Genomic DNA, 14,626 nt, shown 5'->3' with positions numbered 1-14,626 from the left:
GTCCCTTACCAATTTAAAGATTTGAACCTGTAGTGAGCAACCTTCTAACACAGAAGTCTCCAGGCCTAAATAGCTACACTGGTGAGTTCTACCAGACTTATAAAGGTTAAATACCAGTTCTTCATGAATTAATCAAAACATACAAACAGACTGAATACTTTCCAAATCACTCAAGATAACAAATTAGGCTATACAACTAGAGTCCATGTCATAAGTAGAATAAGTGGATAATTAATTTTCTAGAACCACAGTAAGGTTCTAGAAAATCCAAAGCATAACTGTTTGTTTTTAATAAACCCAAGTTCACGGTGTGATGTTAATTAATGCAAACTCCAATAATTTATGACATTATATTTTCCATTGCAATAAAAATAAGTGGAAAATTTTTCCTAAAGTGCCTTCTATAGAACAAGTGTCATAGTATGGTTGGAGGATAATTTCAAAATTTAAAATGAATAATTTATTAATTAAAAGCTCTGAGAGTCCTACAGTAAAATATAGCTAAAAATTTAGTTTTATTGGCCAAGATTTACAAACATATTTTCCCTTGAATCTTTTCTACAAATAATGTCAGTAAAGCCATATAGAAATAGAAATAGTGACTGATAGTGCATGGAATTAGAATTTCATCTTAAACACACACACACACACAAACTCAGGGGTAACACTGGACTTGAAATCTAAGGCTTCCAACATTCTATTAGGATAAAACTTTTCTATGGAGTGGCAGAATGGCAGAAAACACAGAGACAAACTGCTTAAAAAATAAGGGTTTCTTTGAAAAGAAGTATCAGCAAGACTCTGTAAGAACTCATCCATTAAACAAGCAACACAATACAGCTTAAAAAAAAAAAAAAGAAAAGAAAAACTACATCTTTACAAAGAGTGTCAACTTTCCTCAGTTTTGTTCATGGAAAATTCTCATCTTCACACATAGCATATACACAGTGTCAATTTTATATCTTCTAACATTAACATGGCAAAGTCAAGAGCAGCATTCTTTTTAATAGGGGTTCCAGACATATGGGAAGTGCTCCAGCATCTGTTATTTTAGAACTAGCAATGATCAGTGTAACTCATTTATTTTTGTTTAAATCAATATATAAAGCTCTTTTTTGTTTGCTTGTGTTATTTTGCAGTGGGGGCAGCATGGTTTAGTTTCAAACTGATGGTGACTATGGAATGTGATGTGTTTTGTTCAGTCATAGTAGAAGCAAAACAAAGTGTTGGTTTTCTTCCATGTGAAGAGGCTGAATTATTTTCAAACAATGGAAATTATAAAACACCTTTATTAATGCATTTGACATGATTCTAACTTTTTAATTTAGGTTTGTGAAGGAAGCTGACAGGTCTTCTCTAAGATAGGCCTCTATTGCTTCCAAATATTTCATTTTGACCATAGAGTGCCACTCCCTTCTTAGATTTGACTCTTTACCAGAGTTATGCTTTTTTCTTGGAAAATACTTTCAGCACATGCTCTCTAATATGTTTAGTCCTGACACCATAGATTACAGGGTTGAGAGCAGGTGGAATGACTACATATAAATTGGCCAGAAGGATGTGGATGTAGCGTGGTATATTCTGGCCAAACCTGTGGATCATGAATGAAAAAAATGCAGGGGTGTAGAAAGCCAGCATGACACACACATGGGAACCACAGGTGCTGAGAGCTTTGAGCCGGGCATCATGGGAAGGAAGTTGAAATACAGCACGGAGGATCTGTACATAGGAGACGACAATGGCTACAATGTCAAACACCAAGATAGAGATAGTACATAAGCCATAGATGATACTGACCCTGATGCTGGCACAGGATAGGCGGGCAATACCCATGTGCTCACAGTAAGTGTGAGGTATGATTTGGTGCCCACAAAATGGTAACCTTAGAATGAGCGGAACAAAGGCAATGACAAAAGTCAGAGGTCTCAGGAGGACTGCCAATGCAATGATGGCTACCACCTTGTTTGTCAGCACCAGTGTTTAGTGAAGAGGGTTACAGATGGCCACATAGCGATCATAGGCCATGGCCACGAGCACAGCCGACTCCATGCCAGTGCATAGGTGAATGAAGAACATCTGGACAAGGCAGCCCTCAAAGGAGATTTCCCTCAGCTTGAACCAGAAGATGCCAAGCATCTTGGGGATGGTGGATGTGGACAGGCCCAGGTCAACAGATGACAGAATGGCCAGGAAGAAGAACATGGGCTGATGGAGACTACTTTCAGTCTGAATCACAGAAAGGATGCTAGTATTCCCAAGTACAGCTGTCAGATACACAACAAAGAAAGGAAAACCAATCCATATATGCATATGTTCCAGTCCAGGTATCCCCAGAAGAAGGAAAGAGGAGGGATGAAATAGTGTGGCATTGAGTGAGGCCATCATTTGGGGATCTTTTTGTAGTGAAATATTTCAGAGACCAAGATCTTCTCAGTCAGAGAACATGTCTCATCCTACAGAGAAAATGAAGAGATCAGTGAAACTTCTACTATAACTGCTGGCTTTGTTGCATCATAGAGGCCTGAAAGTCTATGAAATTTAATGGTAAAATGTGGCCACAAGATTTTAATGTACTTCATCAAATCCATTCATTCAATTGAATTTTATATTTTAGTTCAACAAACATTGACTGTGTATCTACCATATCTGCACTGAGTTCTATGCTAAGATTGAATGCAGAAGATGAGTTAAACAAGGTATCTTTCCTGGTGGAACTTAAAATGTTAATGGTTGAAAGAGTCATACAAATAGGGCATTCAAATTAATAAAATAATTTTAAGATAAGTTGTTCCCTTGCTACTTGGATATACAAAATATTTCCTGAAATCTTTTTATTATTATTTTATAGAAAAACTAGTTGATTCATGACTATATATTTTATATACAAAGTAGGAATACATCTTAAACATAATAAGAAATGTAGAGTATGTGAATTATATCTCAAAAAAAGCTGTCTTTTAAAAAATTACAACCATTATTATTCTGAATATACCACATTTCTGACTTAAACATACACAATACACTATTAAAAGGAACTATAAATGTAACAAGAACTTTGTAAGATACTTTTGGATCTGTGCTGGCCTTCCACTATTTAAGCCACCCAAAACCATTCCTCATGTCATAGTCATCTTCTGGTCTCTCCTTTCTTGTTAGTTCTAACATCATAAAATAACCTTTTATGAAGTTTTATCAATGAACCCATGGGAAACTTCATCTCTGGATGATCTTCTTAAACTGGGTCTGCTTAGTATGGCATGTATATTTCCCTCTTCATTTCTCTTCTGATTGCAGGCAAATGAAGAGCTGCTATTTGTGTCTTCCATATATATACATACACACAAATGTTAATGTTCAGGTTTATAAAAGATCACAAAATACTCAAGTAAAATGAGTTAATTTATACACATCACTCTCTGAAACCAAATCTACCATTAATTTTACTATACAAAGTTGTCACCATGATATATCACCTTAATAAGTCTGAGCACACTGTAATTGAGTTGTTTCTTTCTCTTTCACACTCACATACTCTGTCTCTCAATAGAGAGAGATGGATAGACATATACATAAAAAAGGGACATATGCCTATGAAAAACAGGAGACACTGCATTAGACAGGTAAACTGTATTAGAACAATATTTCTAGGCATGAAAGTGTGTGTGTGTGTGTGTGTGTGTGTGTGTGTGTTGAAAGGGCACATTGCTGTTTGAGCCTTGGACACATTGCATGAGAAATTCTACAAAGGAGACTTTGATCCCAGATGGAGATAAAACTGTGAATTAAGATAATTAGTCAAAAGCAAGCAAATTATAAGATTGAGAAAAAATAAAAGGGATATGGAGAAAGAAATAAGAACTATGTAGGAAAAAAAATAATATCAAGAAGGATGATGTTATAAGGAGTCATATTTATTTATTGAATTTTTTTAAATTTTATCTTATATTGGATTATAGCTGATTAACAATCTTGTATTAAGGGATGGTATTTAAATTGAGGGAATTTGGGAAAGAAATGAAGTAGAATCCTATCATCAAATTTCTCTTCTGTGACTTGAGTTCAGCTAACTTAGGGCTTAGTGTTTGGGAATCAGCATAATATTTAGGTATAGATATTAGGAATTGAAGCCAAATGCTATTGCTCATTGTCATGTGAATTTAATTAAATAATCACTCTTCTTTTAGTCTGAAATTCCTCCCCTATGAAATGAGGTTAAAATGTTGATATCACTGGTTGTTGCAAGGTTTACATGGGTCATAATGTGTTCATCAAAAAATAGCTACAGTTACTGATTAACCTATTGATGAGAATGTGATAAATAGAGAGCTATAGTGAACTTGGTTCTGCATATCTCAACTTGTCAGGTAATTCTTACATCAGGGCAGACTTTAAATCCTGATATTCAGTTTATTTGCATATAAATATTTTGATAGAGTTCATTATATTTATCATGAAGTATATCTGATTACCCTTATCCTTAGACATTTTCACAGATATTTGCATTACATACTTGGAGATTGTCTTACTTGAAATGATTAGGACTATGTTCTGCCTCTTGAGAAATTTGTATGCACGTCAGGAAGCAACAGTTAGAACTGGACATGGCACAACAGACTGGTTCCAAATAGGAAAAGGAGTACGTCAAGGCTGTATATTGTCACCCTGCTTATTTAACTTCTATGCAGAGTACATCATGAGAAACGCTGGACTGGAAGAAACACAAGCTGGAATCAAGATTGCCAGGAGAAATATCAATAACCTCAGATACGCAGATGACACCACCCTTATGGCAGAAAGTGAAGAGGAACTAAAAAGCCTCTTGATGAAAGTGAAAGTGGAGAGTGAAAAAGTTGGCTTGAAGCTCAAATTCAGAAAACGAAGATCATGGCATCCGGTTCCACTACTTCATGGGAAATAGATGGGAAAACAGTGGAAACAGTGTCAGACTTTATTTTTCTGGGCTCCAAAATCACTACAGATGGTGACTGCAGCCATGAAATTAAAAGACACTTACTCCTTGGGAGGAAAGTTATGACCAACCTAGATAGCATATTCAAAAGCAGAGACATTACTTTGCCAACAAAGGCTGGTCTAGTCAAGGCTATGGTTTTTCCTGTGGTCTTGTATGGATGTGAGAGTTGGACTGTGAAGAAAGCTGAGCACCGAAGAATTGATGCTTTTGAACTGTGGTGTTGGAGAAGACTCTTGAGAGTCCCTTGGACTGCAAGGAGACCCAACCAGTCCATTCTGAAGGAGATCAGCCCTGGGATTTCTTTGGAAGGAATGATGCTAAAGCTGAAACTCCAGGACTTTGGCCACCTCATGCGAAGAGTTGACTCATTGGAAAAGACTCTGATGCTGAGAGGGAGCAAGGGGACGCCAGAGGATGAGATGGCTGGATGGCATCACTTACTCGATGGACATGAGTCTGAGTGAACTCCGGGAGTTGGTGATGGACAGGGAGGCCTGGCATGCTGCAATTCATGGGGTCGCAAAGAGTCAGACATGACTGAGCGACTGATCTGATCTGATCTGATGTTCTAGTTGGAGGAAACTAGCAAGTTGTTTGGTTATGTTTTACTAGGATGTAACTGGTGAGGGATCGTTTCTGAATAGTTGAAGTTCAGTTCAATTATAGTTCTCCTCTGTGTTGAATATAATCTCAGGATGGGGGCATTTCTCCAGCCTTTATATTGGTTTAGAAAGGGTTGATGGTGAGAAAGAAAACACAAAGAGAATTTCGATAGATAAGTAAATAGATTAAGAGTCAGGTTAGCAAAGAGCTCTAGTGCACAGAAAGAATGTCACAAGTATCAAAAGATATATGAGCTGTACACAGAGAATGTTTAATAATGTATTAGAAAAATGAAATCAGGTAGTTGCTCAAGTGTACATAGAGGATTATACCAACACATTTTTATAGTCAGTTCCTTATCCCCTCCCCTCAGTCAGAAAGCTTTGCTTGCTTCCCACTATCCTACCACCTATGATTCTTTTTCTTGTGCTCAGCTGACCACAGAAAAAGATCTTTACTTCAAAAATTAACTTACCTGAAGAGATTTCTAGAGAAGTTAGCATCCTTTTGAACTCCCTTTGCTTAGGTGGGAGGTTTGATGGTTTGGTGATCACAGCCTCCAGAATGAGACTTTGGTTGTATTGGGAACACTCTAAGGTTGGGAGAAAGAAGAACAATAAAGCTCTGAGATCTGAAATAACTCCTTTTTCAGTGAAATAGAACATCACCCAGAACATCACCACATCCTGATCCTGGACCCAGACTTTCAATTTTAGTATTGTTTATTTTCAAAGGAAAAATTATATTTTTTTTGACCTTCTAAAATTATTTAAAACTTTTCTCAACAGGGTTCTTGGGATTGGTTCTAAATTCTTAATCCTAACTCCTTGAGATGACTGGGGCTGATCCAGGCCACATGATATATAAAGCAATGGCTGCATAAATTTGAATCTCTCTTCTTAGTATTGTATAGCTACCATTTTGATTCAATATTGGCCAATGCAGGAGACACAGAAGATGGGGCTTCAGTCCCTGTGTTGGGAAGATCCCCTGGAGGAGGAAATGACAGCCCACTCCAGTATTCTTGCCTGAAAAATCTCATGGACAGAGGAGCCTGGCAGGCTACAGTCTTCAGTTCAGTTCAGTCATGTCCGACTCTTTGCAACCCCATGGACTGCAGCATGCCAGGCTTCCCTGTCCATCATCAACTTCTAGAGCTTGCTCAAACTCCTGTCCATTGAGTCAGTGATGCCATCCAACCATCTCATCCTCTGTCATCCCCTTCTCCTCCTGCCTTCAATCTTTCCCAGAATCAGGGTCTTTTCCAATGAGTCAGTTCTTTGCATCAGGTGGCTGAAGTATTGGAGTTTCAGCTTTAGCATCAGTCCTTTCAATGAATATTCAGGACTGATTTCCTTTAGGAGTGACTGGTTTCATCTCCTTAGAGTCCAAGGGACTCTCAAGAGTCTTCTCCAATACTACAGTTCAAAAGCATCAATTCTTCAGCTTTCTTTATGGTCCAGCTCTCACATCCATACATGACTACTGGAAAAACCATAGTTTTGACTAGACAGGCCTTTGTTGATAAAGTAATGTCTCTGCTTTTTAATATGCTGTCTAGGTTGGTCATAGCTTTTCTTATTTTAATTTCATGGCTGCAGTCACCATCTGCAGTGATTTTGGAGTCCAGAAAAATAAAGTCTGTCATGGGCTGCAGTCTATGAGTTTGCAAAGTCAGATACAGATGAGTGACTGAGCACACATGCATGCACCTGGAGATAGCATCAGATCACACAGGTCAAAATCCATTCCTACAAGATTTTCCCCTGCCCTACTTCCAATACCAGTCACAAACCCAGTTATCATCCATGCTTCTGACAGACCAGCATACAGACCAGATTGTAGGTTGATTGTAAACTCTAAACTCACTCTTTTGACTTCAGTGGCAAGTTGCAAGTTAAAGTTATTACTTGTACATTTGACTGACTGGTTATAAATCAGAGATTGCCATGACCTCCTCCTTGTGTGCTTGTGTACTAAGTCACTCCAGTTGTGTGCAGCTCTTTGCAACCTCATGAACTGTAGCCCACCAAGCTCCTCTGTCCATGGAATTTTTCAAGGAAGAATACCGGGATGGATTGCCATGACCTCCTCCTTGGGTCAAATTAATTTGCTAGAGCAGCTTACAGAATTCAGAGAAAAATTTTACTTAAGAGAACACTGCTTTAGTCCCTATTTCTAGCACAGAGTTCCTAAAACCCTTGGAATTTAATGCCTTCTTTAGGCATATTACTCTCCTCAAATTTCCACATCTTCACAAACACAAAAGCTCTCCAAATCCCATCATTTGTGTTTTTATTGGTGCTTTATTACACAGGTAATATTTGATTAAATCATTGACCATTGAGGATTGAACTCAGTCTCTAGCTTGTCTTCCCTCCCAGAGGGTGAAGGTGGAAAGTTGTAATCCTCTTAATTACAGGATTGTCTCTGCCAGCAACCATCTCCCCCACCCACACCCTCATTTTAGGTGAGGACCTAAAAGTCACTCCATTAACATAAAAAAGACACTTTTGTGGCTCTTATCATTTAGGAAATTTCTTTTTTTTATTTTTAAACTTTACAATATTGTATTGGTTTTGCCAAATATTGAAATGAATCCGCCACAGGTATACATGTGGACCCCATCCTTAACATAAAAAGACACTTTCCTCCTCCCTCCCCTCAAGACTTTTAAGTGCTCTGTGCCAAAAACAAGGACTGAAGCTGAATACTTCTTATTATAAATCTTCATATCACAATCCATGTACAAATTGCCTTATCCTCACAATCTCAATTGATTTCTATTGAGATATAATTGACCTAAAACATTGTGTTGGTTTAAGGTGTAGAACTGTATTCAATATACTTACATACTATAATATGATTATTACATTAGTGTTGGTAATACTCTGTCACACCATACAGTTATCTCTTTTTTGTGGTGAGAATATTTAAAAACTAATCTGTTAGAGATTTTAAAGTATGTATGCATGCATTCTAAGTTGCTCTAGTAGTGTTTGACTGTGCAAACCTATGAACTGTAGCCTTCCAGGCTTCTCTGTCCCTGGGGATTCTCCAGGCAAGAACCTATAGGGTAGGTTGCCATGTCCTCCTCCAGGGGATCTTCCCAACCCAGAGACTGAATCTTCTTCTCTTATGTCTCCCATATTGGCAGGTGGGTTCTTTACCACTAACACCACCTGGGAAGCCCATTTTAAAGTATATAATACAGTATTATTGACTGTAGTCACTATACAGTGCATTAGATCCCCAGAATTTATTCATCTTCTAACTGCAAGTTTGTAACTTTGACCAACATCTCCTCAGTTCTCCCATCCTTAGTCCCTGATAACCACTGTTCTACTTTCTGTTTCTATGAATCCAACTCTTTTAGAGTCCCCCATATAAGTGATATCAAATCATATTTGTCTTTCTTTATTTGACTTATCTCTCACTTAATGTCCTGATGGTGCATCCATGTTGTCAAAAAGTACAGGATTTTTTCCTTTTTTTTAGCTGAATAATATTTCATTGTGTATATACACAACATCTTCTTTATCCATCCTTAGTTGGCAGTTAGTTCTTTTTTTTTTTATCTCAACTCTTGTGAATATTGCTGCAAGAAACATGGGAAAGCAGCTATCTTTTTCAGTATCATGTTTTAATTTATTTTGGATATATACACCAATAAGATTCAAATGAAAGAATGTTCAACTGCCAGAAGCCACCACAGGAGATCCCACCCATGACAAAGGTCATGCAGAAGAGACCTGACAGGCAAAGGCAGATCAGGCCTCGAGGGACCCCCGAATCTACTTGAGCATCTACCCCAAAACCAAAATCTGTCTACTGTTTATTATATTATGCCTTTCACCAACTCTTCCGTCATTAACAGGGGGCTATCCCCTACCACCTTGCTCTGGAAAAAGTTAACTTAGAGCTTTAGTTAATAAGTCTCCTGGGCATGAAAGGAATATTTCTATTTTAACCCCTCTGTTGGCATTCTAGCTTACCTGACAGGTTTATCCATACTCTTGCAATCAACACACATGATTGTTCACAACTCCCCAACCTTGAAAGGCACAGGAAGCCAAAACATTCTAAAAGTCCTAATGAGCATAGAGTCCTTTAAGGGATGAAAACTTATTAGAATAGATAGTACTGGTAAAGGGCTTCATTATTGGGCCAATGCTTGCTGCCAAGTCCCCATATCCCTTATCCATTGTGCACCTGGGAGTGCATTGGTTAGCATAGTTGGAATGTAGGAAAAACAAGTAGCAACCTTGGAATTCACCACATCAGACCTTTGAGCTAATTGGTTCTTTCTTTGTTGTGACCCACTGCACCTTTGCTCCATGAAAATGTAACTCTGTTTAGTACTTTCTGAGGCTGGGAAAAATAAAAAAGAAACACTTTAAGGGAAAATAAGTTTTCTGGTTGATCAGCCTTTTATCAAAAAAGGGTCATAAAATGTCCACAGGCCTCCAAGGCCAGAAGATAATGTACACAACATTGTTTGTGGGAAAGGTATGCAAAAAAATCCTGGTTTTGATAAAGACAAAACAGATGTAATATTTGGGCTGACTCTGTATGACTTTGCATCTTTCATTTCCCTCTACGTGCAAGTCAAGGTATAAAAGTTCCTTTTGAAAATAAAGTTATGGGCCTTGTTCACTGAAGCTTGGTCTCCCCATGTCATTCTTTTTTTTTCCCTTTTCCCTCCTATTCTCTCTCTGTTCTTCTTTCAGGATGACTCCTTGGAACACAGGAGTTTTATTGGCTTTCTGTGTTAATCAAGGAAGATCAAGCCCTGCTCTTCACTTCACTATCCTTATCGCCTAAGCCATCATCCTGAGGGTACCCCTGGATCCTGCTGGGGCTGGACACTGGCAGTCAACAGTTTCATATGTTGATGAGAGTTGTATTGTGACCAGGGCAGGGGCATATGCTTCAGTTTGGTGACTAGAGGTCATTTATCAACCTGACTAAGACTGTTTCAGTTTTAGCAGGATGTTGGGTAGGATAACAGATTAAAGAGAATAGGAATGAGCTGAGAAAAATCAAATTATATGCTTTATTGTGCTGGTATAATCCTTTTCACATGTATTTAGATAATTCCAGATGATCTACAATCCTCAAAGGGTGATATTATTCATTCATTTGTTTTCCAGTTCTATAACCAGACGTTTGTACACTTTTTTTTTTTTGGGGTCTTTATTTTTTTTTTTTTTTTTTATTATTTTTTAAATTTTATTTTATTTTTAAACTTTACATAATTGTATTAGTTTTGCCAAATATCAAAATGAATCCGCCACAGGCATACATGTGTTCCCCATCCTGAACCCTCCTCCCTCCTCCCTCCTCCTCCCCCACACCATCCCTCTGGGTCGCCCCAGTGCACCAGCCCCAAGCATCCAGTATCGCGATCGAACCTGGACTGGCAACTCGTTTCTTCCATGATATTCTACATGTTTCAATGTCACTCTCCCAAATCTTCCCACCCTCTCCCTCTCCCACAGAGTCCATAAGACTGTTCTATACATCAGTGTCTCTTTTGCTGTCCCATTACACCAGGTTATTGTTACCATCTTTCTAAATTCCATATATATGCGTTAGTATACTGTATTTATGTTTTTCCTTCTGGCTTACTTCACTCTGTACAATAGGCTCCAGTTTCATCCACCTCATTAGAACTGATTCAAATGTATTCTTTTTAATGGCTGAGTAATACTCCATTGTGTATATGTACCACTGCATTCTTGTCCATTCATCTGCTGATGGGCATCTAGGTTGCTTCCATGTCCTGGCTATTATAAACAGTGCTGCGATGAACATTGGGGTACACGTGTCTCTTTCCCTTCTGGTTTCCTCAGTGTGTATGCCCAGCAGTGGGATTGCTGGATCATAAGGCAGTTCTATTTCCAGTTTTTAAGGAATCTCCACACTGTTCTCCATAGTGGCTGTACTAGTTTGCATTCCCACCAACAGTGTAAGAGGCTTCCCTTTTCTCCACACCCTCTCCAGCATTTATTATTTGTAGACGTTTGGATCACAGCCATTCTGACTGGTGTGAAATGGTACCTCATAGTGGTTTTGATTTGCATTTCTCTGATAATGAGTGATGTTGAGCATCTTTTCATGTGTTTGTTAGCCATGTGTATGTCTTCTTTGGAGAAATGTCTATTTAGTTCTTTGGCCCATTTTTTGATTGGGTCATTTATTTTCTGGAGTTGAGCTGCAGGTGTTGCTTGTATATTTTTGAGATTAGTTGTTTGTCAGTTGCTTCATTTGCTATTATTTTCTCCCATTCTGAAGGCTGTCTTTTCACCTTGCTAATAGTTTCCTTTGATGTGCAGAAGCTTTTAAGGTTAATTAGGTCCCATTTGTTTATTTTTGATTTTATTTCCAATATTCTGGGAGGTGGGTCATAGAGGATCCTGCTGTGATGTATGTCAGAGAGTGTTTTGCCTATGTTCTCCTCAAGGAGTTTTATAGTTTCTGGTTTACGTTTAGATCTTTAATCCATTTTGAATTTATTTTTGTGTATGGTGTTAGAAAGTGGTCTAGTTTCATTCTTTTACAAGTGGTTGACCAGATTTCCCAGCACCACTTGTTAAAGAGATTGTCTTTAATCCATTGTATATTCTTGCCTCCTTTGTCAAAGATAAGGTGTCCATATGTGCATGGATTTATCTCTGGGCTTTCTATTTTATTCCATTGATCTATATTTCTGTCTTTGTGCCAGTACCATACTGTCTTGATAACTGTGGCTTTGTAGTAGAGCCTGAAGTCAGGTAGGTTGATTCCTCCAGTTCCATTTTTCTTTCTCAAGATCGCTTTGGCTATTCAAGGTTTTTGTATTTCCATACAAATTGTGAAATTATTTATTCTAGCTCTGTGAAGAATACTGTTGGTAGCTTGATAGGGATTGCATTGAATCTATAAATTGCTTTGGGGAGTATACTCATTTTCACTATATTGATTCTTCCAATCCATGAACATGGTATATTTCTCCATCTATTAGTGTCCTCTTTGATTTCTTTCACCAGTGTTTTATAGTTTTCTATATATATGTCTTATTTTCTTTAGGTAGATATATTCCTAAGTATTTTATTCTTTCCGTTGCAATGGTGAATGGAATTGTTTCTTTAATTTCTCTCTCTGTTTTCTCATTATTAGTGTATAGGAATGCAAGGGATTTCTGCGTGTTGATTTTATATCCTGCAACTTTACTATAGTCATTGATTATTTCTAGTAATTTTCTGGTGGAATCTTTAGGGTTTTCTATGTAGAGGATCATGTCACCTGCAAATAGTGAGAGTTTCTCCAGGATAGATCACATCCTGGACCATAAAGCTAGCCTTGGTAAATTCAAAAAAATAGAAATCATTCCAAGCATCTTTTCTGACCACAATGCAGTAAGATTAGATCTCAATTACAGGAGAAAAACTATTAAAAATTCCAACATATGGAGGCTGAACAACACGCTGCTGAATAACCAACAAATCACAGAAGAAATCAAAAGAAAAATCAAAATTTGCATAGAAATGAATGAAAATGAAAACACAACAACCCAAAACCTGTGGGACACAGTAAAAGCAGTCCTAAGGGGAAAGTTCATAGCAATACAGGCACACCTCAAGAAACAAGAAAAGTCATATAAATAACCTAACTCTACACCTAAAGCAACTAGAAAAGGAAGAAATGAAGAAACCCAGGGTTAGTAGAAGGAAAGAAATCTTAAAAATTAGAGCAGAAATAAATGCAAAAGAAACAAAAGAGACCATAGCAAAAATCAACAAAACCAAAAGCTGGTTCTTTGAAAGGATAAATAAAATTGACAAACCATTAGCCAGACTCATCAAGAAACAAAGGGAGAAAAATCAAATCAACAAAATTAGAAATGAAAATGGAGAGATCACAACAGACAACACAGAAATACAAAGGATCATAAGAGACTACTATCAACAATTATATGCCAATAAAATGGACAACGTGGAAGAAATGGACAAATTCTTAGAAAAGTACAACTTTCCAAAACTGGACCAGGAAGAAATAGAAAATCTTAACAGACCCATCACAAGCATGGAAATTGAAACTGTAATCAAAAATCTTCCAGCAAACAAAAGCCCCGGTCCAGACGGCTTCACAGCTGAATTCTTCCAAAAATTTAGAGAAGAGCTGACACCTATCCTGCTCAAACTCTTCCAAAATTGCAGAGGAAGGTAAACTTCCAAACTCATTCTATGAGTCCACCATCACCCTAATACCAAAACCTGACAAAGATCCCACAAAAAAAAAACAAAACTACAGGCCAATATCACTGATGAACATAGATGCAAAAATCCTTAACAAAATTCTAGCAATCAGAATCCAACAACACATTAAAAGATCATACACCATGATCAAGTGGGCTTTATCCCAGGGATGCAAGGATTCTTCAATATCCACAAATCAATCAATGTAATACACCACATTAACAAATTGAAAAATAAAAACCATATGATTATCTCAATAGATGCAGAGAAAGCCTTTGACAAAATTCAACATCCATTTATGATAAAAACTCTCCAGAAAGCAGGAATAGAAGGAACATACCTCAACATAATAAAAGCTATATATGACAAACCCACAGCAAACATTATCCTCAATGGTGAAAAATTGAAAGCATTTCCTCCAAAGTCAGGAACAAGACAAGGGTGCCCACTTTCACCATTACTATTCAACATAGTTTTGGAAGTTTTGGCCACAGCAATCAGAGCAGAAAAAGAAATAAAAGGAATCCAAATTGGAAAAGAAGAAGTAAAACTCTCACTATTTGCAGATGACATGATCCTCTACATAGAAAACCGTTTGTACACTTTCCCACTTGTAAGTTCTAAGATTTCAACTTTCACCTAGGATTTCCACCTGTTTCAGTGTTATAAGGTTCTGAACTAATTGTCTAGTATGGGAACTTTCTGCTCTGCTCTTTGACTTCATTGGGGCTCGATTCCTTCTAGCAGTAATACCTCAATCTGCCAACACAATTGGATAGCTGCCATAAGTTAGAAATCTGTTCTTCTGAGT

General features: G+C 37.6%; 1 protein-coding gene across 1 annotated transcript; it reads right to left on the bottom strand.

Annotated features, from left to right (window-relative positions):
* Nucleotides 1-1,440: 1,440 nt before the first annotated feature.
* LOC102269252 (olfactory receptor 52E1-like) lies at nt 1,441-2,385 on the bottom strand. The gene is given in 1 exon segment (XM_005911638.2): nt 1,441-2,385. A coding segment is annotated over 1 exon segment (945 nt).
* Nucleotides 2,386-14,626: the final 12,241 nt, after the last annotated feature.

Source organism: Bos mutus, chromosome 15 (genome assembly GCF_027580195.1).
Source record: "Bos mutus isolate GX-2022 chromosome 15, NWIPB_WYAK_1.1, whole genome shotgun sequence".
Taxonomy (NCBI): Eukaryota; Metazoa; Chordata; class Mammalia; order Artiodactyla; family Bovidae; genus Bos; species Bos mutus.
The sequence above is the reverse complement of the archived record's forward strand: the minus strand, read 5'-3'. Positions and strand labels throughout refer to the sequence as shown.